Source organism: Meles meles, chromosome 10 (assembly GCF_922984935.1).
Source record: "Meles meles chromosome 10, mMelMel3.1 paternal haplotype, whole genome shotgun sequence".
NCBI classification, from domain to species: domain Eukaryota; kingdom Metazoa; phylum Chordata; class Mammalia; order Carnivora; family Mustelidae; genus Meles; species Meles meles.
In genome coordinates this window covers 73020815-73047138 of record NC_060075.1, presented here as the reverse complement: position 1 = coordinate 73047138, position 26324 = coordinate 73020815, and the positions used below count along the sequence as shown (strand labels likewise).

Here is a 26324-nt window from a genome sequence, read left to right as displayed (position 1 = left end):
CACCTGGGTGGCTCAGTGGGTTAAAGCCTCTGCCTTCGCTCAGGTCATGATCCCAGGGTCCTGGGATTGAGCCCCGCATCGGGCTCTCTGCTTGGCAGGGAGCCTGCTTCCTCCTCTCTCTCTGCCTGCCTCTCTGCCTACTTGTGATCTCTGTCTGTCAAATAAATAAATAAAATCTTAAAAAAAAAAAAAAAGACTTTCCTATTAGGAATTTTAAGGAATTATCTCTTAGTATCACACCCTCCCTGCCAAAGGAAATTCCTTCCTAGATTATAACTTCATTACGATTGCCAGATTTGCAAAGCTTAATAATCTTGGCTTTGTTTGCATTGGAGCATTTTTAAAATTTCAGAATTACAGTTTTGAATTGTAGGCCACATAATTATCCTGTATGTTTTTAAAATATTGCTCCCATTTTTCTGATGTGTAGAGAAGTAAGATAATAAAAAAGAACAGAGGCTCTGGAGCCTTGTGTTCAGATTTCACCGTCATCACCACCAAGGTGTTATCAACCCGGGCCCATCACTTTAATTCTGATATATAGTTTTTTCACCTGTAAAACAGTGATATCTACTTCACAGTGTAGTTGTGAGGGTTATATTTGATAATATGTAGTATGATGTTTGGTGTAAAAAAAGATAATCAACAAAGTTTGCATTTTTTACTGCTCTTCAGTAGAAATATGCTTTATTTTCTATATTTTTAAAGATTTTATTTATTTATTTGACAGAGAGAGATCACAGGTAGGCAGGGAGAGAGAGGGAAGCAGGCTCCCCATTGAGCAGAGAGCCTGATGTGGGGCTCCATCCCAGGACCCTGGGATCATGACTTGAGCCGAAGGCAGAGGCTTTAACACACTGAGCCATCCAGGCGCCCCAGAAATGTGCTTTATTTTCCCACTGAATAGATGGAATGTGGGATGAGAATTCTTTTAACAAATTATTCTCAAAAGGATTTCAGATTCTGATTACGTTACTTAGTTTGGGAATTTTATGCAAATAGATATGGTACACACTTAATTTTCTTGACTTCTTTGGCTGGTATTCTCATTGGATTGAATAATGGATTCAGGCCTAGAAAGAATTGGATAATATTATCCTATGATACCTATGATATTTAATGAGATCTCTTCTATATAAATATACACACAATTACATATGCCAGAGAAATCAGACTGAATAAAAGCTGCCCTTCTTGGGGCGCCTGGGTGGCTCAGTGGGTTAGAGCCTCCGCCTTCAACTCAGGTGGCTTAGTGGGTTAGAGCCTCCGCCTTCAACTCAGGTTGTGGACACAGGATTCTGGGATCGAGCCCAGCATCAGGCTCTCTGTTTAGTGGGGAGCCTGCTTCCTCCTCTTTCTCTGCCTGCCTCTCTGCCTACTTGTCATCTCTGTCTATCAAATAAATAAATAAAATCTTAAAAAAAAAAAAAGATGCCCTTCTTTCAAATTAATTTAAATTATACATAGTCTACTCAGTCTCCCATGAAGGGACATTTCATATCCAAAATGTTGTATGTACATGAAATATTTTTATGGATACCCTTTGAGCAGGGTTATTTGGAGAAAGTTGCAAATGCTAGAGGCAAACTACACACAGGACAGGTAAATAAATATGTTTTGCTAAGTGTGGAAAGATGAAGTGATAGTAGGGCAAAAAAATCTCATTATGGATTTCATGTGATTATTCAGTGCTTCTTAACCAAGTCACCTGTACAATTCATGATATTTATGAAATGACTAGCTGAAGTTAGAGACCTAGCCTATAGCCATAAAGTTATATAAACTTAGCCTTTTAACTTTTTTTTTAACTTGACCTCATTTTCTTTTTCTCACTCCCAGCCTCAGCTCTGTTGAAGTATAATTGACAGTTAAAAATTATATATATTTAAGATGTACAGCATGGTATTTGATACTCAGCTTTAACTTTAAGTGGATGATCTTAACCTCATTAGTTACTTGGCTACAGTTCCATGAGTCACTGAGGCACATTGAAGTCCTATAATTTTCATGAACTTTTATGAACCATCAGATTCTCATTTTATTAAAATACACATTATTAATATCTTTGAATGTAAATAGTACCACATTAAGTATAATAGGATAAGATATTAATAGTGAATTCGTCTTTTGTGTTTTTATTTTTTAAATTTATTTTATTTTACTTTTTGTCTTTTGTGTTTTTAAACTAACATACACTGGAAGGAAAAGGTTTTGGTGTAAAGGCCATGTAATGGTTATAAAAATTATCTTCCTCTGATTCTTTCTGAATTGGTATCTTTATGAGGTGATACTTACCTATACAGATCATTTTAAATTTGAAAATGTACCTTACTTATACTTTCCCAAGTCTTCATGTTGTCCATACAGATTGAATAAATCTGTAAATTCAGAAAGAATTTATTAGTACAGCCTAGTGGTAAAATAACGTTGACAAATGCCACAGAAAAAAAAGACACTAAGAAAAAGGCTTTTTCTTCACCTGAGTTTATCAATCTGATCTTCATGTTTCAAGTTACTAATTTAGTTTCATATTAAGGTTTACCAGATATAGTGTTAGAAGACTAATATAAGAAGAAGGGATGAATGCTCTACCCTTTAGATATCAATAAAGTAATTATATACATTAAAAAATAGAATAATGCTAACAATTAATGATCCCAGTCTGCTGGGTATTTCTATTCTAACTTCAGAATATAGTTTGTAGTAAAAAAAAAAAAAAAAAAAAGAATATAGTTTGTATTAGTTTAGTTCTGGTGAATAATCTTTTATTACCTATTTACATAGTATTAAATTTTTAAAAAATGTATTAATAATTTGTTTGTTATAATAATGCATAATTAAGTTTAAGAAGCTAATACATAGGAGTTTTTTTAGTGTAATTTTGCTTATATTAGAGAAAAATTAAGCTGAACTTTGGCTATATGATGTGTTAGATACAGTCATTATAAACATAAATTATTTTAGTTATATCATCTCCACCTAAAGTTGTATCCTTGCTTAATATGATATTTGAAGATATTCATAAAATCCATTTCATTTAACTATAACTGTAAAAATTTTAGTAGATGCTTATCAAAGTGCTTCATTTCAGAATCAAGAAAAGCTAATTGAAATTTAGGAGGACTTAACTGGAAAATTATTTCAAGTGACTTGATATTAATAATTTAAATAGAGTTAGTACTCCTGTCTTCTGAGAGTTTTCACAAATTGCAAGGAATCAAACTCTGTTACAGAACTCTTAGCTAGTATCTTCACTTTTTTTTTTTTTTTTAATTTTAAGTAGGCTTCACACCCACAGTGGGCTGGGCTTGAACTCATGACCCCAAGATCAAGTCGTATGCTCTGCTGACAGAGCCAGCCAGGCTCCACAGTATCTTCACTTTTTTTTTTTTTTAAAGATTTTATTTATTTATTTGACAGAGAGATCACAAGTAGACAGAGAGGCAGGCAGAGAGAGAGAGAGGGAAGCAGACTCCCTGCTGAGCAGAGAGCCTGATGCGGGACTCGATCCCAGGACCCCGAGATCATGACCTGAGCTGAAGGCAGCGGCTTAACCCACTGAGCCACCCAGGCGCCCAGTATCTTCACTTTTAAAAAAGCTGTTGTGCATATCCTAACTCTGGATATTCTAGTCTATGTATTCCAACAGTATAAACTTTATTATCTTGGATTCTGTTAATGTAGAATTATGAATAACTAAGATGTAAGCAGAAGTGAAGTTCTTTTGTGCACTGTTGAGGGAAAGAAAGGGTTGTTAAATAGGTTAATTGATCTGAAATTAATCTCCGGCCAGGTCAACCCAGGAGACATATGTTGTCATCCTTCTTCTTCCCATTGTCAAAGTCTTTGATAGAGAGAGGCAATAATATGTTATGGAAAATCTCTGCATCAGTCAGGGTTGGCATGGCTGGGAAAGTTGGGAGACTGTTCCTCAACTATTCATCTCATACTTCTTGAATTGATTACCAACCTTCAGTGAATTTGTACCAGTAAACAATTTTAAAACGAATAGAGCTTAATCAAAAAACAGTTATTTAAATGGTTATAAGGTGGTATTTTGTAGATGAGAATTTAGTCACTTGAGGTTTATAATTACCCCTGTGAGGACAAACTGGAAACTGCTCTTAGAACTTTAATTCACTTAAATGAAAATGTATAGTATGGCGTTTTCTGAATTGTAAGCACTCAAATGTTTTGGGAATCATTGGCATTTGAAATGATCATAATGTCTTTTTAGATTTAAATTTAATCATTGTGTCTATATTTGCCAATGAGGCATTTTCTCTGTGCATAAGATATGCATGAATACAGTTAGCAGAAATATAACTGTAGGCTTTAAATAAAATTCTCTCTAAAATCATAATATATCAGGAAATTGTTTTTGTACAGGTAAATGGTTGCAGTTTTGTGGTGAGAACAGAAAAGCCTACAAATTTATTAAGGGTACAGTATTTAAAACTCTCACGATACTAATGTTTTATACTATTTAAAATCATCTGGCTTACTAACAAAGCTTTTTCCCGCATGTACTTCTTTCTGTGTGTGATTTCTAAATGCTTTCAATGTTTAACAAAACAAAATTAGCCACCTTTTGTTGTTATAAAAGCTCAATTGTAACAGATTTCACAATATATTGTTTTTTGCTTTTAAGGTTATATCACAGTAATAACAAAGTAGTTTGTCATTCCAGTAAACTCTGAGGTGTTAAGTGATATTTTAAAATGTATTTTGCTATGGAATTCAGTGTTTAAATCCCTCTTCCTGAGGAATGTTGTTAGTATGAATTATTAAAAATTTTGGATTGATTTAGGAAGAAGAATTTGGTGCTGATGATTCCTATTCTGAACATGGAGCACAGTACAATCAGACCCACCTAGAGATGATGGAAAATGAATTGGCTGGCAAACAGCATGAGATTGAAGAGCTGAACAGAGAACTAGAAGAAATGAGAGCCACCTATGGGAGTGATGGACTGCAGCAGGTATGTGTACTTTTGTTTTTGTTTTGTTACTGAGACAGAAATAAGAAATTTGAATGATCATATATGTACATTCTTTAAAGATGAGGTTTTTAAATAGTAACTTAAGTCATCTCATCATACATGTCCTTATACATGTATACCACAAACGACCTTGCTTAATTTTTTAACTTTATGAGATAGCTAGGCTGAAATCATTTTGGTAGGATAGGTGTTTTTGTAATCAGCCTGAGAGGAAATTATGGTGCAAACCACGTCAGAATATGATGACCTACACTTATTAAAAATGTCAGCGAGTCCTTATAAAAGTAAGTGTTTGTGGCAGTCAGTTATAAAAACAAAGTGGAAAAGGCCATTGATGAGGATGACAGAATACATTTCAGTTTCATCCTCTCCAGAAACAAGTGAGAATTGAACAGGTCTATGGTGATGTTGCCTAGGAACAGATTGGAACATTCCTAAATATAAAGGCACTTGTCCTTGTAGAAGCAGATAAATGGATTAAGTTAGACCTAGTAATTTTTTAAAAGTTGATTTGGAATTAAAGCCTATTTCTGCAAGCTGATCTTTCAGATACGGACAAGAATAGATAAGGTTACTTAAAAATTATCATAATTCTGTCAGTGCATTTTGAATATTGTTTTTGAAGAATAGTTAACCTATGGTAGTAATCAATTTTGTTTAAGAAAATAAGTGTGGCACTTTTTATTTTCACTGCTGTCTTTTAGTTACAAGAATTTGAAGCTGCCATTAAGCAAAGAGATGGCATCATAACCCAGCTCACTGCTAATTTACAACAAGCAAGGAGAGAAAAGGATGAGACAATGAGAGAATTCTTAGAGTTGACAGAACAAAGTCAAAAATTACAGATTCAGTTCCAGCATGTAAGTATTACTAATGGAACAAAATTATTAGATTTTTAGTAATGAATTATTTTAAAGTGCTCTAATTTTCAGAACAAATTTAAGTTAGTTTAAAATGGATTTGCTTATTATGTATCATGTTGGAAATATGTGAATACCTGTTGTTACGTTAACCCAAAGTTTAACTCCCAGTTCTTGCTTGGTTTCTTGCTGTTATTTTCTCTGTACTTCTTCCTTGTCTATATATTGAAAACCTACAAAATCTTTTACGTTTGATTGGGTGGATTTTTGCAGAAGTTAACATGTACTCACATCTACCTTTTGCCAGCCTTGCTATGATTTTATTTTAGTTTCCAAAGTGGAAACTAGACAGTGTTTCATTTGCCTTTAATCAGAGCTGTAAGAATCTAACAGTATTAAGTTTCTGATGGCAAGTACAGAAAATAAGGTAGCTTAAGCAAAAAGAGAGGAATCTAATGTAAGAATACAGGCTTATCAAAAAAAAAAAAAAAAAAGAATACAGGCTTATCTAAACAGAATGCAAGGTGAAGATACAACCAGACTTCCGAAAGGGATTAGAATCACAAACTGGAAAATCATCTAGAATCCAGGGAGTACTGTTTTTTAGTCCCCATTTCTTTCTACATGTTTGCCGTAGTCTTAGCTATCTCACTAGACTGCCTTCTCTGCTTTACGGTGGGAAAGATAATCTTATTGGTTCGGCTTATTGGTTCGGCTTATTGATCAGCCCACGATCATCTGATAAGTTACGGCAGTATGTTTACTGGAGTTTCGAGCCTGTAAATCTAGCAGATTTCCCAGAGAGCAATTGTGGCCCGAGTAATACCCTAAAAGTCCTCTCTTCCTTAGTGCAATCTCTTCAGAATTTAACTCGGAGGTTTCTTTCTGTTTTCAAGTTACAGGCTAGTGAAACTCTAAGAAACAGCACTCACAGTAGCACAGCTGCAGATTTGCTACACGCGAAACAGCAGATCCTCACTCATCAGCAACAGCTGGAAGAACAAGACCATTTATTAGAAGATTATCAAAAAAAGAAAGAAGACTTCAAAATGCAAATTAGTTTCTTGCAAGAGAAAATTAGAGCATATGAAATGGTATGTTTAAGGAAATCAGCCAATGTGTAACAGCTATATAATTGAAGTTTTTTATACAACTGTTTATCCTTTTTATTATGTACATGAATTACAAAATTTCATAATTAAGAGAAGCTCTTTAAGTATGCAAAACAACTTTCAAAAGCAATTGGGAGTCTCATAATAATAGTTTTTAAGATAATACTCATTACTGAGTTCCTTTGGAAGTGATCAGCCTATGTTAAAGTGAGTCCTCAGGAGAATCTAAATTTATAAAAAGAATATTCCATTCTTATTGTTTTTTCACCCAAAGATATTCCTACTCACTCTACCAGTAAAGTGATTACTTTATAATTTTTTATAAAGTAATCTTTATAAAGATTATAAAGAAATACTAAAGATATTTCTACTCACTTTACTAGTAATGAAATTCTGAAAATATTTCCATGACAAAATGAAATTTTATGGATTTTACAAAAACTACAGTAGATTCTCTGTTTATGGTAGTTATGTTTTATAAGTTGCCTAGAGCACTTATTTAGCAAATAAGTGCTCATAGGGAAAAAAAGGGGAAATATATTTATTTTATATGTTTATATTTGTTTATATGTATATACATACATATATATGCATGTATGTGTTTATACATGTGCACACATATACCCTAGGGACTATATTTATATATACATATATTCATACATACACACACAACATATCTCATAGATTATAATCTTAAATCCTAAAACAGCTCATCCTGGTAGATTATATTTTGTTTACTTTCAAATGAGAAAATGCTATTCACAAGTGCTAAGTTACTTGCCTGAGGCTGCCCTGCTGACTTGTCAGAGTTGTGATTCAAACCCATATAGCAGGCCCAGGACCCATATTTCTTGTGTTATACTGCACTTCCCCCTGTATTCTCCATCCTCTTCTCCATCCTTGCTCTCCTAATGAGCGAAAACATGAAGTCAGAGTGTAGTTGTGTTGTTCGACGTCAACTTTGGAAGCATACATATCCAGCAACTCAAATTTTTTGCTGCTCTGTGCATTTCTATAAATGACTATGAATATTGATTTTGGATTACAAATTTTAACGAGAAGATGGATTCGCAAGTAGGGAGTCTGAATGATTAGGACAGACTGTATATATAATATAGTACTTACTACAAACTTAGTTCTTCTTCAAGAAGTTGAGAAATAACCAAGACAAAAACATTGTTTAGATTATAATAAAGTTATTAGCTAGTATTTGTTTTTGTTTACCTGGTGCCAGGGAATATTCAAAGCATCTTACACATATTAACTCATTGAATCATTGTAATAACTTTATGAGATAGAGGTTGTGTCATCGCCCCCATTTTACAGATGAAGAGATCAAGGCAAAACAAGGTAAGGTAAATTGCCTAATCAGACAGGTAATAGTTGGTAGAGCCAGGAATAAGGCCGAGGCAGCCTTATTCCAGAGACTATACCCTTAAGAAAATATGAAACATACAGATTTAAGATACTGAAATTATGAAATGGTATGGTTTACAACCAAGGTAACTTAAAAATCTTTAGATAGGTGTTTACAGAACACCTATTTTGTACCAGCCTCTTGCAGAAGATAATGATGCCTAAAATGTGCTCTTTTCTTCACTGGACCTCATGGTTTAGTTTGGCACAAACACAAGATAGCACAAAACAAGGGCAAGCATAGATAAAAAGTGTTTTGAGTAGGTCTGACTTCATAAGAGAAGTGACTCAGGATGGCTTTAGGGGTAGATGATATTTGAGGCAGGTCTGTAAGTTGGAATAATTTCTCTATAATTATATTTTGTTTTTTCAGCAGTAGACATAATGTGTGGCACATTAGCAGCTAATATTCATTTGGTAAATAAGTAAATACATTATGAATCTGAGCTGATTGATAGGAAGGACTTTTTTTTTAAGATTTTATTTATTTATTTGAGAGAGAGAGCACAAGCAAGGGGAGAGGCAGAGGGAGAAGGAGAAGCAGGCTCTCCACCAAGCAGGGAGCCTAATGTGGGGCTGGATCATGACCAGAGCCAGAGGCAGAGGCTTAATCGACTGAGGCACCCAGGCGCCCCGGAACGACATTTTAGATAGAGGATGGAGTGCACATAAACATCCAGGCTGACCCATGTTAAAAACGTCTAGGTAGAAAAAAATAGTTAAACTAGAAATAGTCTTTGAAAGTGAGTCTTTACAGGCGGAAGTGTAGAAAGGTAGTCTAGGCCTAGTTGGAAGAGCCTATAAGTTGGATTCTATTGTATTTATTATATTCAGTAGGCAGTGTTATTTGAAATTATTTTAATCCCCCCCCCCACTTTGTATGAATCCCCCTGAGTAGTAGTTCCATCAGTACAGTTGAGGGACTAGTGCATTAGGGTGATAGTTGAAACTGTCATGGTCCCCTAGACAACTACACTTTTTTAAAAAAAATTATTTTATTTTTTCTTTTCAGTATTCCAGAATTCATTGTTTATGCACCACAGCCACTGCTCCCTGCAATATGTTCCCTTGATAACAACCCACCACCAGGCTCACCTTGAAAACCCTCAGTTTGGGGGCGCCTGGGTGGCTCAGTGGGTTAAAGCCTCTGCCTTCGGCTCAGGTCATGATCTCAGGGTCCTGGGATCGAGCCTCGCATCGGGCTCTCTGCTCAGCGGGGAGCCTGCTTCCTCCTCTCTCTCTGCCTGCCTCTCTGCCAGCTTGTGATCTCTCTCTCTCTGTCAAATAAATAAAGAAAATCTTTAGGAAAAAAAAAAAACCCTCAGTTTGTTTCTTAGAGTCCACAGTCTCTCATGGTTTGTCTCCCCCTCTGATTTCCCTCAACTCACTTCTCCTTTCCATCTCCCATTGTCCTCCATGTTATTCCTTATGCTCCACAAGTAAGTGAAACCGTATGATAATTGACTCTCTCTGCTTGACTTATTTCATTCAGCATAATCTCTTCCAGTCCCGTCCGTGTTGATACAAAAGTTGGGTATTCATCCTTTCTGATGGAGACATGATACTCCATTGTATATATGGACCATGTGTTCTTTATCCGTTCGTCTGTTGAAGGGCATCTTGGTTCTTTCCACAGTTTAGCGACTGTGGCCATTGCTGCTATAAACATTGGGGTACAGATGGCCTTTCTTTTCACTACATCAGTATCTTTGGGGTAAATACCCAGTAGTGCAGTTGCAGGGTCGTGTGTGTGTGTGTGTGTTTGAGTATCCTTTTTTTTTTTTAATTTCAGTGTTCCAGAATTCATTGTTTATGCATTGTTATTCAGTGCTCCTTCAATACGTATCCTCCATAATACCCACCACCAGTCTCACCCAACCCTACCCACCTCTCCTCCAAAACCCTCAGCTCAGTTTGTTTCTCAAGAGTCCACAGTCTCTCATGGTTCATCTCCCCCTCCAATTTCCCCCAACTCACTTCTCCTCTCCATCTCCCCATTAGACAACTATATTTGATTCCAGCCTCATTCTCACTGTCCCTAATCCTCTGAACTTCCCATGGTATAGTTGTCACAGGCAGAAAGTCTTTTATTCCCACTCACTCAGGTCTGTTTCCAAAGAAAAGGGATTGTAACTTCAACCACAGAGCTGTCTTTTGCAACAGAAAATAAATATTTTAAAACCATTTATTTTGAAATAAACAGTACTAAGAAAAACGAGCCATGATTTTTTATTATTTCACAGTTGAATGAAGAATTACCATTGTTTGCCATTATATCACATGTTGAACAATTTTGAATTAAGGGTTTTATGAGGGTTCCTCCCCCAAACTGAAAATCAGGAAATAGAAGTATTATAGATTTTACAACAATGTTAACATTTCAAGACTAATTACTTATTTAATAAATCAACTGAAGACCTTCTGAATTAATTTTACTTTCTTACAAGTTCCAAATGCGTTAGAGACACTTTCTATTATATAAATGTATCACATTTGTACGTAGTACAGAGAGCATAAAACACACTAATATATTTATTTTCTTTCAGCTTCGAACATATTCCATGACATAGAAGAAATACTACATTTATTTTGCAGATGAAAACACTGAGATTTAAGAGATTAAACTGATTTAAATGTCATATTGTAGTATAGAAATTAAAGTCAGAAGGCTCAGCACTTGGTAATAACTTAGGGTGAAATTGATTAGAATATGGGATGCCAGGAAAAAAAGTATAGAAGTTTGCTCAAGAGACTTCACAGAAGGATATTCATTGCCTTAGTTAATTTATATAGTGCAGAATCTGGCCTTTGACTTGTAGGCTGAGAAGTCTGGTTTTTATCTATCAACTGAGTCTTGAGCTATCTCTGAGATAAGCTCAGGTTTTTCAAGTTGAAGAGGCTAACATTTAAACCTCGAATATAAGAGTATTAATTTACAGTGAGATAATTATCAGAGACCTGTATACTTCAGGTTCATTGGATTTTACTTTCTTTCCATGGGCAAATGAATTTGAAAAGCCAAATAATAACAGGAAATTGTTTAGTGAGCATGAGATTGAAGGATATTGAAGTCAAATGTTCTGTAGCATTAGGCTATGATAACTTGATGTATCATCTCACAGTAGAAAAGTCATGTTTGTGGATTGAAATTCTTAAATTCTGTTTGCTACAACTCCTTACATTGCTTTCTACATTAGATATGGTTTTCCCAGAGGGATCAGAATTTTCAGTCTCAAGGCACCTTGATTCTCTTCTCTGGACGAGAAGAGTACTTCTCGTATGGATGAAATGAGTACTGCCAACTCTTTGAGGCTTTCCTTTCTCTAGACTTAAAATTCTTTCTTTAGAGATGTGAGTACATTCATTCAGGGTGCCTTTAAGTCCTCTTAGCCTGGGACTCCTGTCTTAGTAAGGTGATTTTACTTGCCTACTTATATTCTGTTCTACTTGTTGGAACATTATACTTTCTTTGTACTTGGGACCTCAGCCCTAAACTATTTAGGCAACTAAGAAGCAGTCAAAACTTTGTTTCTAGGGCTTCTGCTTAACTCCTTTATGCCATACCACTCTTATGAATGATTGTGATTATGGATGTACCTTGACCTATGTCCTAGATTTAGGCTTATATACAGTTCCAAAGTAGAGGCCAAAGTCAGAACTAGAAGAAAATATCTGTCCTGCTTTCAAATTTCTTTTCAAACCCAAAGTCTAGGATCAAGTGAATGTGCCATAAATGGTGTAGTGGTCTTGCATGTTGTTTGAGATTTAGCCACTTATGTGTTGGATATCTCTAAATTTCTAATTTTACTTAGCCACAGGAATGAAGTTAAGGCAGACCCATAGGAACCTGTTTTTGTTGTTGTTTTAGTCTTTTCATAGCACTTGCCCATCAAACACCTTCAAGTCACTAGAATACATGGAAGGAATCTTGAGTTATATTTAAGACTTTGTTCTGGAGTTATAAAGAGTACATAGTACTATAGCTACAGAAAATATTAAGTTCTTAGAATGTTCATCAGTTAATAAGAAAGATGAAAATATAATGGCCTAGTAGACATTTTAATCCTACTAATTTTGAAATTAATATTTTTAACCATAGCAGTGTAAGAATTTCTTCTTACAGACCAACACTGCTGTAGTGTTTGCTCACAAATAGTGTTGGGTACACAAGTCTTATCTCATTGACTTGGGAAAAATTAAGGGGCAAGCCTTGCAATTACTTTTTATAGAATTTTGAACAAAACCAGATGTTTCTCAGTCTTTTGATATTGAGGTTAAACAATGTAAGTTGCCAGGAACTAAAAATGCCATTTTTATGTTTTCATTTTTTTCTTTCTAAAGGAACAAGACAAAAAAGTAGAAAGCTCAAATAAAGAAATAAAGGAAAAGGATACAATCATTGAAGAATTAAATACAAAAATAATAGAAGATGAAAAAAAAACTGTAGAGCTAATGGATAAAGTCACAGCTGCTGATAAATTACTGGAAGAATTACAGGAACAGGTTATACAAAAGAACCAAGAGATTAAAAACATGAAATTAGAGTTGACTAATTCCAAGCAAAAAGAAAGACAGTGTTCTGAGGAAATAAAACAACTAATGGGGACAGTTGAAGAACTTCAGAAGAAAAATCATAAAGATAGCCAATTTGAAACTGATATTCTACAAAGAATGGAACAAGAAACACAACGAAAATTAGAACAGCTCCGGGCAGAGCTGGATGAGATGTATGGGCAGCAGATAGTACAGATGAAACAGGAGTTAATAAAACAACACATGTCACAGATAGATGAACTTAAAATACGACATAAGGGAGAAATGGAGAATGCTTTAAGATCATGTCCAATTATTACAGTTAATGAAGATCAGATAAAGTTAATGAATATGGCAATAAATGAACTGAACTTAAAATTGCAAGATAGTAACTCTCAAAAAGAAAAACTCAAGGAAGAATTAGGTGTAATTTCAGGAGAAAAGTCTGTGCTACAGAGACAGCTTGAAGACCTTTTTGAAGAATTGAGCTTTTCAAGGGAACAGATTCAGAGAGCTAGACAGACAATAGCTGAACAAGAAAGTAAACTCAGTGAAGCACACAAGTCCCTTAGTACAGTGGAAGATTTGAAAGCTGAGATTGTTTCTGCATCTGAATCCAGAAAAGAACTAGAATTAAAACATGAAGCAGAAGTTACAAATTACAAGATAAAACTTGAAATGTTAGAAAGAGAAAAAAATGCTGTATTAGACAGAATGGCTGAATCGCAAGAAGCTGAATTAGAGAGGCTGAGGACACAGCTTCTGTTTAGTCATGAAGAAGAACTTTCCAAACTAAAAGAAGATTTAGAAATTGAGCATCGAATAAATATTGAGAAACTTAAGGATAATTTAGGCATTCACTACAAACAGCAGATAGATGGCTTACAGAATGAAATGAGTAAAAAGATAGAAACCATGCAGTTTGAAAAAGACAGTTTGATAACTAAGCAGAATCAATTAATTTTAGAAATTTCAAAGCTAAAAGATTTGCAGCAGTCCCTTGTGAATTCAAAATCAGAGGAAATGACTCTTCAAATCAATGAACTTCAAAAAGAAATTGAAATACTCAGGCAAGAAGAAAAGGAAAAGGGTACACTTGAACAAGAAGTTCAAGAATTGCAACTTAAAACTGAACTATTGGAGAAACAAATGAAGGAAAAAGAGGATAACCTTCAAGAAAAATTTACACAACTTGAAGCAGAGAACAGCACTCTTAAAAATGAAAAGAAAGCCCTTGAAGACATGTTGAAAATGTATACTCCTCTTAACCAAGAAGAAAGATTAATATTCATAGACCCCATTAAGTCCAAATCCCAAGATTGTAACTGGCAAAAAGAAATAGAAGTACTTACTGAGGAAAACGAGGATCTCAAGAAACAATGTAGTCAGCTAACTGAAGAGATTGAAAGGCAAAGGAACACTTTTTCATTTGCTGAAAAAAATTTTGAAGTTAACTATCAAGAGTTACAGGAGGACTATGCTTGCCTTCTCAAGGTAAAAACTGACTTAGAAGACAGCAAAAACAAACAAGAAGTAGAGTATAAAAGTAAGCTTAAAACACTTAGTGAAGAGCTTCATCAATTGCAAAGAATAAATCCAAGTATGGCAAAAATGAAAAGTTCAGTCTTTGATGATGACAAAACTTTCATAGGAGAATCATTGGAAACTGGTGAGGTCGTTGAGAAAGATACAACAGAACTTATGGAAAAACTTGAGGTCACCAAGCGAGAAAAGTTAGAGCTGTCAGAGAGATTGTCTGATCTTTCTGAACAATTAAAACAGAAGCATGGTGAGATTACTTTTCTTAGTGAAGAAGTAAAGTCTTTAAAGCAAGAGAAAGAACAAGTATTATTGAGATGTAGAGAGCTAGAAATCATCATTAACCATAAATGGGCAGAAAATGTAAATGTGTGTGATGTTCAGTTAGACTCTTTAAAAGACGGTGTTGTGACCATGACAAGCAAGGATTCTGGAGGATCGTTTTCTAAAATAAATGAAGATTTTGTTGAAGAATCAAAACTAATGGAGGAAGATAAAATTCCTTTTGAAAATAGGACTATTGGAAAAGAAGGCAAGCAAGAACAGTTGTTTTTGGATCACTTGCCATTAATGACAAATGGATCATCACTTGGGACAGCTGAACCAAGTAGAAATGATAAACTTCAGTGGGAACTCAGTGTACTTAAATCAGAACAGGTATGTTTACTTATTTATAATGTATAGATGCTAAAATGTAGTGAAAATGTATAATTCATGCAAAAAATATTTCATCTTCCTAAAATACAATTAATCTTACAAAACAATGAAAATGAACCCTATAATGTAATTCTCATTTGTGCCTATCAGCTATTTTTTTGTTGTTGTTAACATTTTATTTATTTATTTGTCAGAGAGAGAGAGTGCACAAGCAAGTGAGCACAAGTCGGGGAGTGGCAGAGGGAAAAACAGGCTCCCACCTGAGCAGGGAGCCCAATGCAGGATTCGATCCCCAAACCCTGGGATTGTGACCTGAGCTGAAGGCAGATGCTTAACTGACTGAGCCACCCAGGTGCCCTAGCTGTCATTGCTTTTATCTTTTTTCTTAAACACTGTTGCCTTTCTTTCAGTTAATTTATGTTATATATTCTGTTAAGGAAATAAAAACATGGGAATGGTTTCATACTTTCTTTGGAAAGGCAAGAATTTCAGTAACTTGGTAGAGAATCTGAGCTTTAAAAAAGTTATTTTGTAATATTTTGTTGTAATTTCAAAGCTTGGTTTTAGCATTTTGTTTTATATTAGTGTTTTCAAAGTTCCACAACTAAAAATTAACTCTTAAACTTTTCAGTACTTTATACTTATTTATTCAGTAGTTACAGCACTGTATTTCCTTGAAAAAAATCTCGGGGCAGCTGGGAGGCTCAGTTGGTTTGGCATCTGCCATAGCTCAGGTCATGATCCCAGGGTCCTGGCATTGAACTCCGCTTTGGGCTCCCTGCTCAGTGGAGAGCCTGCTTCTTCCTCTCCCTCTGCCTGCTGCTCTCACTTCTTGTGCTCGCTTGCTCTCTCTCAAATAAATAAATGGCGCAGTGGGTTAAGCCGCTGCCTTCGGCTCAGGTCATGATCTCAGGGTCCTGGGATCGAGTCCCACATCGGGCTCTCTGCTCCGCAGGGAGCCTGCTTCCCTCTCTCTCTCTCTCTCTGCCTGCCTCTCTGCCTACTTGTGATCTCTCTCTCTCGCTGTCAAATAAATAAAATCTTTGGGGCGCCTGGGTGGCTCAGTGGGTTAAGCCGCTGCCTTCGGCTCAGGTCATGATCTCGGGGTCCTGGGATCGAGCCCCGCATCAGGCTCTCTGCTCAGCAGGGAACCTGCTTCCTCCTCTCTCTCTGCCTGCTTCTCTGCCTACTTGTGATCTCTCTCTGTCAAATAAATAAAATCTTTAAAAAATAAAAATAAATAAAAATAAATAAATAAATAAAATCTTTAAAAAAGAAAAAAAAAGAAAGAAAAAGAAATCTCAACGTAAGTCCTAGGATTCTCTCAGAGTACTGTATAAAGCTGAAGGGGCAAAAAGTATTAATTCTAACTATAACTAAAGAATGCATATGAGTAGTAATCATTCTTGACACTTTGTATTTATCGGATACTGATATTAGAAATAACTGGATTATGGACATTGGGGAGGGTATGTGCTATGGTGAGTGCTGTGAAGTGTGTAAGCCTGATTATTCACAGACCTGTACCCCTGGGGATAAAAATACATTATATGCTAATAAAAATAATTTTAAAAAAGAACTGGAAACTTCTGCTAGGTATTTTGTATAATGCTGCTAAGTAAAACTTTGTTTCTTAATTTATGCAACAGGTATTTATTGAATCTCTAGTCAGGTATAGGGTATGCTAGTAAGCAAGAGAGCAGAAGAGCTTTCTTTGAGAACAGGAGTATATTCTGGTCAGGGAGGCAGATAGTAGACAAAGGAACAAGTAGAGTAGTTAGAAGAAGTGGTAGGTCCTATAAAGAACGTGATAGAGAATGATGGGTAGTGGTGGTGGCAGCATTAAATAGGATAGTCAGGAAAGTTCTCTCAGAGGAATTGACATTTGAATGGAGATCTGAAAGACTAAGGGGGAGCCTACCACATGCAAATTAGAGCAATTGTCAAGACTTAGATGAGTTTCAAGAAATGAATGAAGGTGTGTTTAGTTGAGTTTGAAAGCAGGAGAGTGAAGGAAAAAGAGTTTGAAAAAGAAAGAAGAGACAAGATCTTGGAGAGCCTTACAGACTTGGTAAGAAGTTGAGATTTTATTCTATATACAGTAGGAAGCCTTTGGAAAATGTTCTCTTTTTATCTCTAATAAATACAGATCTTATGATGGAGTTACGTTACAGTAAACCTATTGCAAATGGAAGTATCTTAAGTTGAAAATGAAGTCAATGCACTTAACCTACTGAACATCATAGTTAACCTTGTCTACCTTAAACATGCTCAGAACACTTACATTAGCCTACAGTTGGGCAAAATCATCTAACATAAAGCCTGTTTTACAATGAAGTGTTAAATATCTCATGTAATTTATTGAATACTATACTGAAAGTAAAAAACAATGCTTGAATGGGTAAGAATGGTTCTAAGTTTATTGTTTGTTCGTCCTCATGATCATGTGGCTGGCTGGGTGCTATGGCTCCCTGCTGCTGCCCAGCATCATGAGAGAGTATCCATCTGGCCTATTTAGCCCAGGAAAGATTAAAATTAAGAATTTGAAGTATAGTTTCTATTGAGTATGTATCACTTTTACATTATAAAGTCAAAAAACCCTAAGTCAAACCATTGTAAGTTGGGGACTGTATATATTCGCATTTATGATCTTATATCAAATGTAAAGATATTTTACATTTTAATAACCTAAATAGAATTTAAAAATTCAATTTGCATAACTATGAATGCTTTGTTAAATATCTGGCATTGTCTTCAAAAGCATAATGTGGTTTTAACTTAATTACTCCTAAAAATGCCAGAGATCATTTAGATTTTTTAAAAAGACATTGAGAGAGGACCTGAATTTGAAGCTATCAAAATGGTCAAATTTTCTCAGTAAAAATTTTGTTTTCCCTGCTAAAGACATTTTCATTAATGTTCAGATACTTTCTCCTTGACATTAACTTACATAAAGGAAGGCAAACCTGTATACTGTCGCTTCCCAGTTGTCACTACCAAGACAAACCTATTGGTGGATAGGGGAGTAAAATACGTGCCTGTAAAGGGAGGCTTACAGAAGAAATAGATAATTTACTTTAGTAACATCTCAGAACAAACTGTATATGCTTAGAAATAATGCTGACTCCCTAAAAAATACCTTGTTCTAATTACCTAGCTACTTGGCTAATAAACATGAAAAGATACTTTCAGCCTTATAAATTAATATAACAATAAGGTAATATTTTATACCCATCAGATTGACAAAATGAGTCCTTCAGTAAAAAGTGTGGGGAGATGAATACCCACATATGCTATTAATATCAATGTAAATTGGCACAATTATGTAAAATTTGTTAAAATTTAATACATTTGATGTACATTACCTATGACCCAGCAGCTACATTTCTAGTTGGTTCTCAGTATGGTCCCTGACTAGCAGTATCAGCAGCACTTGAAACCAGGGTAAAATTCAAATTTGGGGGCCCCCCACCAGACTTCCTAAACCAGAACCACTGGGGAAAGGGCCCAGCAGTCTGCTTTAATAAGCACTCCAGATTATTCTGATGCCTGCTAAATTTTGAGATCCACTCTACTAGGAAACACTAGTGTATTTGTATAAGGACATATCTGTTAAAATTTAGTGCAGTATTTTTGAAATATGAAGAAATTAGAAATAATCCAGTTGATCTTCAAGAAGGAAGTTGACAAATTTTCATGTATTCATAGATGCTGTACCACAGTTAAATTAATCTGTATCTACATGGATAGATCTCAAATTGAGTGAGAACAATTTGCAAAATAAATACCATTTTACACAATTTATGTAAATTCTTAGAAAAATAAAATGTATTATTTATAAGGACTGAAAAGTGATAGTATAAGAAATGTAGTGGACTTGTTGCAAATCTGTGAAAATGTTTGCCTTTGGGGAAGGAGGGAACATAGTGGATTAAATCTTATTTTCTTTCTAAGCCAAAAAAATATGTAGAAAGGAGAGAAATAGGAAAAAAAGACAAAAGAATTATATTTATTAAATTGGGGTATGAGTAAATAAGTGTTTATTACATTATTCGTTGCAAGTCTCTATATTTAAAATATTTTTAAATGAAAAATAAAGGTGAGGCCATACTAAGCTATACCATATATCAAAATTTACCGTAAAGTTGAGGTAATGAAAATATTGTGCTACTTTCCTTGGAAAAGATAGGTAGATCAGCATAATAGAAGTGAGAAAAAAATTAGATTTATCTTACATGAAGTTTTAAACTATAATTTCATGTATTTTCCCCTTGTCAGTCATGTAAAAAATAGAAGTTAAATTATTTTAAAATTTTAAATAATTAAAAAATGTTCTAATGTGCACATACATTCACTTTAAGAATGATTTAAGGCTACAGATGGAAGCTCAGCGTATATGCCTTTCTCTGGTTTATTCAACACATGTCGATCAAGTTCGTGAATATATGGAAAATGAAAAAGATAAAGCTCTTTGTAGTCTTAAGGAGGAACTTATTTCTGCCCAAGAGGAAAAGATAAAGGAACTTCAGGAAATACACCAGCAAGAGCTACAGAATATAAAAACACAAGGAACAGGTAAATGATTTCTTTTTTTAAGATTTTTTTTTTTATTTGTCTGAGAGTGAGTGAGAGAGGAAAAGAGAGTACAGAGGGAGAAGGAGAAGCAGACTCCCCACTGAGTAGAGAGCCTCTTGTTGGGCTCCATCTCAGGACCCTGAGATCATGACCTGAGCCAGAGGCAGACAACTGACTGAGCCACCTAGGCGCCCCTGGGTAAATGGTCTCTAAAAAAAAATTATAAATGCTGTGAAACAAATAAGTATCACTTAGAGCCCACCCACCCTTCCATAATTTTGTCCTTGCCTTAGAACCCATAGAAGAGGGAAACTGTACCCCAGTCCTGGATTCAGTTGTTCATGTAATCATTTTTTTAAGTTCCCCCGAAGTTACAGTCAAGTGGGAAAGCAATATAAAATAATTTCTTAGAAAGCAATAGGACAATTTCTGTAATAGAAGAATGACTAGAAAGAACAGAAAAAGAAAAGGGAAAAGTTTCATAGTTTCTGGGAGGATGAGTGGGGTGGGGCAGCAGGCAGGAGAGGAGGTTGGAATTTTAGAGAAGGCTCCCGAGTCTTAAACATAGAAGTGTGAGAGCTTGTATCCATTTTGGAGAATTGAGAGTTCAAGTTATGTGAGATAGTAATAGGGAATAAAGCTGGAAAGACTGACAGGAGCTTGATCAGAAAAGGCTTTATATACTCTGACTGAAGCATGTGTAAATCTTGTGCTACTGGTGATACGACCTATAGGATTTTAAGTAGTAGTAAAATTTTTGTTTTAAGGTAACACCATGGGGCAAAGTGGAGGAGGTAACTAGTGATGGGTAAACCAGTTAAGCAACTTTGGCAGTAATTCTGCTAATAATATTTATAACAGTAAAGTTTAAGAGTTAAAAGAGGTAGGCTGTAGTCTGCAGTTAATATGAGGAGGAAAAGGGAAAAATTAAGAGTGTTCTCTAAGTTTCTAGCTTGGGTAATTGGATTGAAAATGACTGTAGTCACAAAGAGGATGCAGAGCAGATCTGTGGGGAAAATAATACATTCAGGTTGCTACATATTGAGTTAAAGAGACCTACTGACTTAAGAATCTAAAGAGTTGTCTAGTAGTAGTTGAAAATAGAAGTCCAAAACACAAGAGGGAGGTTTGGGTTGATGATAAAGATTTGGTAATCAGAAGATCATTTGAGGCAAGAGAAAAGAATGAGATGTCCTGGGAGACTGTAGTTTGGGCCAAAAGACTAAGATGGCACTGTGGGAAGCAGGAACATATAAGGAACCTGAAATAGAAGACTACTTGCAGTTAACTTTTATCTTTAATAATTATTTAATCACTAAATGAACTAGACTTCTTCTGTTGAAGGCATCTCTAGGCTTTCACCCTTGACAGATTTGCTTTTGAGAATGAGGTGGTTCATAAGTTTGTGCAATTTCTCTGTTGAACAGAGTAGAATTTAAAGAGTGACTTAAAAAAGAATACCATAGTTTTCACTAAAGGAGTTCCTTGGGTTTGAATGTAATAAGATGTTAAATGTTTGTTGTTTTTATTGATATCCTCTTTAGATGGAATCTGTCCAGTGATTTTCAACTACAAGTTAATTAATTGGTCTGCTAATGGTTGATGAAGTAAGTTAGTGAGTAATCATCAGCATTTTTTAAATAAACAAGAGTACAGGAGATCAGGAAACAATAGAGTATATAGCATGTAGAAAGGGCAGATAATGATTTGTAAAATTCTTATGTCAGTTTTTCATGGATGTATAAATAGGTTATGATATGTGATGTATTTCTTGTATTGGGAAGTAGTAAAAAATTTTGTAAGTCACTGCTTTATGCCAATTTGTAGCATATAAACAATTTTACAAATTATCTGGAACGGTTAACAATGAGCAGTAGAAAAGAACTTTGAAAGAAACAAAGAATTTAAAACTAATGTTATTGTAAAGGAAGCTTCCAGTTGATATAGGTTTAATATAATAATAGTACTTAAGAATGTGAATTAAATGTTTAATGCAGTACCTGTTCTATTAGGTGGTGAAGCAAAGCCTTTACAAATGCTCATTGGAAAACTACGGAAGGCGGTGTCTGAAGAATGTTCTTATTTTACACAGGTAAGATATTAGTTAAAAAGACCTTTTAGGCAGGAAATGCTAGACTGCAGAACTGCACTTAGAAAATATTCCTGAGTTTTTAAGTTTAAAATGAACATTTAAATGTTTCCTGATAATCTTTTGAAATAAAATAAATTGAAGTAAATTAGCTTAACAATTGAACAGACAAAAGGTGTACCTAATACAAAAAGAAGAGTGGACCATTAAAACCCCAGACAGATCTGTTTCCTGCCCCTGCCCACTTGGTGGTTGAGTGTATCTGATGACTTACTTGGGGAGATTGCACAAGACCATTAAGATACAATTTCACACTTCAGATTGCCAAAAACTGAAAGCCCTATTTATGCCAGTATAATTATATTTGTGAAGAAGGGCTGAAATAGAACCTTGTATATACTGCTAGTGAGAAAGTACTACCCTGAGAAGCAAGTTTGACAAGGTCTGTTTTTGAAGTTATATATATCCCATAGCCCAAGCATTTGTGCACAACCAGATCTATTCATTGCTTAAGTGTCTTTAAGTTAAAAATGGGAGGGGTGCCTGGGTGGCTCAGTCCATTAAGCACCTGCCTTCAGGTTGGCCTGTGATTCTTGGGTCCTGGGATTGAGCCCCTCATTGGGCTCCCTGCTCAGTGGGGAGCCTGCTTCTCCCTTTCCCTCTGCCTGCTGCTCTGCCTGCTTGTGTGCATTTGCTCGCTCTCAAATAAATAAATAAAATCTTTTTTAAAAAATAAGTTCAAAATGGGAGACAGCTCTGATTACTGTGAATAAGGGCAATAAATTGTTACCTCCATGCAGTAGAACTCCATTTAGTAGTGTTTGATATCTGTATTAATATCAGTAAATCTCAAAAAAGTGTAAAGCTTGTATGCTAGATTACTTACCTCTGGGTAAAGGGAAAGAAAGGTGAATAAAATGGGTGGGCAGTACTTAAAATCAAGAGCTTCAAATCTCTATGTACTGTTCAGTTTCTTTAAAAAAAAAAACATGGAGATAATATGACAAAATAATACTATTTGTTTAAGTTAGGTAATAAATTATTTTTTCTGCATATTTGAAATAGTTCAAAATTTAAAATACATGGTTTGGCTTGTCCCTGATCTCTTCTCAGGCTTTTGTATTTATAAACTGAAGGGGGAGAGGGTGGTATTAGTTGGGAGAGGTAGAGCTACCTTACTAGGTCTTTTTTTTTTTTTTTTTAAGATTTGTTTATTTGAGAGAGAGAGAGAGAGGTGGGTGGGTAGAGAGCAAGAGAGAGAATCTTGAGCAGCCTCTGCACTGAGCACAGAGCCCAACCTGGGGCCCCATATCTTGACCCTGAGATCGTGACCTGTGCTGAAACCAGCAGTTGGACACTTAAGCAGCTGAGCCACTCAGGGGCCCCAATTCTGATTTCCTATAATATTGTTCAAAAAATGTTTTGCAAAAAACTCAAAAAGTGAGAACTAAGCCCACCTAAGACCTATCTTCCTTCAGCTACTCAGCAGTCTCCACCTCCACCTCTGCCAAAGGGTTCAGACATTGTTCTTGTGTATCTCTTGTTGGTAGTAAATAATGGAAAGAGGGCCCAAGTCATAGTAGTTCATTTATAAGCTGACATTACATGTTCTTTCCTTTTGTAGTTGTCTTTACCTGATTGCTCATCTCAAGTTAAAATATGAATCAGCTTGTTCTAATAAAGGGTTCCTCTGGGATTCTTCATGAAACGTGGTTTTGTCACTAATTGTTGATCTTGCCATGGACTAGTTAACTTCATCTTTTTGAGTGTTTCTTCATCTGTAAATGGGGTTTCTATCAGCTCTAACATGATAAAATTCCATCTTAGGAACTGTGCTGAAAATTTAATAAATTCAATTATTAATTGACAGTATAGTTTAACTTTTAAGCAAATCTCAAAAAATAGGGATAATAAGCAGTTTGGTTTTTAAGTCTAGAAGTTAGAGGTTGTTTCCAGTTGTATGTGAGGCAAAGGTGAATCTCAAATGATTATGGGTCATATATTGTTTTTAAATGATGGTAGAATTGTTTGTTCTCAGGAGAAAACCCAGAATAATGTGTCAAATATTTGTAATTTGTTTGTATATATAAAGCACAGACTACTACCTTTGTGTTACAGAAAAGTATATGGACGTAATCTCCTACATCATTTAATTTCTTTTTTTTTTTTTTAATTTATTTATTTGAGAGAGAGCAAGTGAGTATGTTAAGCAGGGGGAGGGGCTGATGGAGAGGAAGAGAATCTCATGTAGAGTCTGCGCTGAGTATGGAGCCCAACTTGGGGCTTGATATCATGACCCTGAGATCACAACCTGAGCCAAAATCAAGAATCGAACATTTAACAGACTGAGCCACCCAGGTGCCTCCATATGTTATAATTTCTGTAGAATTTATGGACTACTTTCTAGTCACCTTTTTTTTTTTTTTTTTTTTAAAGTAAGATCTGTGCCCACCTTGGGGCTTTACCTCATGACCCCAGGATCAAGAGTCACATACTCTTTCAGCTGAGCCAGCCAGGCGCCCCTTTAGGGGTCATCATTTTTTAAACTTCTGTCCTTGTCTTCTGGTATTTTTTCAAGGGTGATTAACATTACAGAGAGAACATCAGTCTAGGATCCAAGCTAGAAAATGATAGATTAAAGTACAAGTTATATTCATTATTAGAAGCAAAAAAATAGTTTAATGCAATTAATATTGTAAATATTTTCCTGATCTAAGAATTTTATGTCCTATATAAAGAGAGAAAGATCTAGACTTAACTGTTTCTTTTGCAGACTGACAGGGTGTATGGAAAAGTGTTTTCCTACTGATTTTTCTGTGCCATTTTGACTGTCTTTTGCATTTAGGAAAATGTTTAATGATTTTCAAAGGTAGACATCAACATTTTAATTCTGTAAAATATCTAATTTTGTTGTTAATAGACTGTATGCAATGTCCTTGGTGAACATTATACTCCTGCTTTAAAATGTGAAATAAATATAGAAGAGAGAGAGAGTGCTGGTGTTCACACTTCTGAAAATCAAGAACTAGAATTGCAAGATTATAGATATGAAGTTCAAGGTAATAAAATCTGATCACATAATTTTCTTAAGTCATTTAATGATGGACTTTTACTTTTAATCATGATTCAGTCACTTAATTGTATTCATGAAATCTTATATTTAATACAGATTTTTATTTTTTAAAAAATGCAATAATTGTGATATAAAGAGAACCAAAGATGTCTACAAGTTTCCTTGTCTCTTTATCCTTTATCCCTCCACTCCTGTGTTTTTCCCTGTGTAATTTTTTCTTAATTTTACACCATCGATCCACGCCTTTGAAAGTTATTGTATTTATTAAATACATTTATGTCAGTGATTTATTTTTTTTTTAAAGAATAAGAAGACCTAAATTATCATTCTTTTTTTTTTTTCTTTAATTTGACAGATCACAAGTAGGTAGAGAGGCAGGCAGAGAGGGAGAGGGGGAAGAAGGCTCCCCGCTGAGCAGAGAGTGTGATGTGCTTGATCCCAGGACGCTGAGATCACAACCTGAGCTGAAGGCAGAGTAGGCACTGGTGAGCTGAAGGCAGAGACTTTAACCCACTGAGCCACCCAGGCACCCTCCTAAATTATCATTCTTAAAAAGAATACTGTATTTATTTTTGCAAATTGTGATCTCAGTTAATTTTTTGGTATTTTTTTCAGAGGTAAAATTTTTTCTACCCCTGTCCATTTATATGAATAGTGAAAAAAAGGTATACCAAAAGAAATTAGCATATTTTAATGTGAAATCATCAAGTTATCTTTCTAGCACATCTTTTACATTAATGAGATTAAAATTTTTGGTAATTAAATATATGACGTTTACTTCTAGCAGGCAATTTTCTGAAGTAATGAACAGATAAATAATACTTACTGAAATAAGGAGACTTTTACTATAAAGTGAAATTATTATAATTGTTTATTTACCATCTAGACTTGCAAGAAAATATGGAAACTCTTCTCAACAAAGTAACAGAAGAATACAATAAACTCTTGGTACTTCAAACACAATTAAGTAAGGTCTGTGAAATGGAAAATGTATTATGTTTTCTTTTATGGTGTTTTGTACTATTTTGTAAGCTTCTTCATCAACCAAGAATTTCTAACATAAGTGAACATGATAAAGATGGGGGAAAAGTGACATATTTATAATATCAATGAGCTAAAGGAATTTCTGCAAGTTGAATACTTATTTTACCCCTTTAGGGAGTTTTGGAAATCCTGATAAAATAAATATAAAATGTCAGATTGTAAACTTGGCGAAACAGTTGTATTTAATTTTACATACAACAGTTTTAAAGTAGTGGGTCTGTCTGTTTTAGAGAAAAATAGAATTAGTGTAGTTGTTAGAACATAGCTAACGTGTTGTATATATCAAATTTCTTTCAAGTAGTTTTAGAAATGTGTGCATATAAAACTCAGAGTATAGATGGCATAGTATAATTTATAAACTATATCAGGAAAATAAACAGCATATATTGGCAAAGATAAGTGTTGTAATCTTCATGTTGTAGAA

General features: G+C 34.8%; 1 protein-coding gene across 11 annotated transcripts in view; it reads left to right on the top strand.

Annotated features, from left to right (window-relative positions):
- Nucleotides 1-26324, top strand: part of AKAP9 (A-kinase anchoring protein 9) — a 171587-nt gene that overhangs the window by 38938 nt on the left and 106325 nt on the right. For 10 of the 11 annotated variants that reach the window (XM_046021091.1, XM_046021090.1, XM_046021084.1 and 7 more), the window contains exons 4-12: nucleotides 4390-4443; nucleotides 4811-4981; nucleotides 5707-5862; nucleotides 6759-6956; nucleotides 12732-15119; nucleotides 19481-19694; nucleotides 21707-21786; nucleotides 24704-24842; nucleotides 25743-25828. In XM_046021091.1, coding sequence (XP_045877047.1) covers nucleotides 4390-4443; nucleotides 4811-4981; nucleotides 5707-5862; nucleotides 6759-6956; nucleotides 12732-15119; nucleotides 19481-19694; nucleotides 21707-21786; nucleotides 24704-24842; nucleotides 25743-25828 — 3486 coding nt within the window. The remainder of the gene's footprint in view (nucleotides 1-4389; nucleotides 4444-4810; nucleotides 4982-5706; nucleotides 5863-6758; nucleotides 6957-12731; nucleotides 15120-19480; nucleotides 19695-21706; nucleotides 21787-24703; nucleotides 24843-25742; nucleotides 25829-26324) is intronic. The other variant, XM_046021086.1, reaches the window with a different exon arrangement.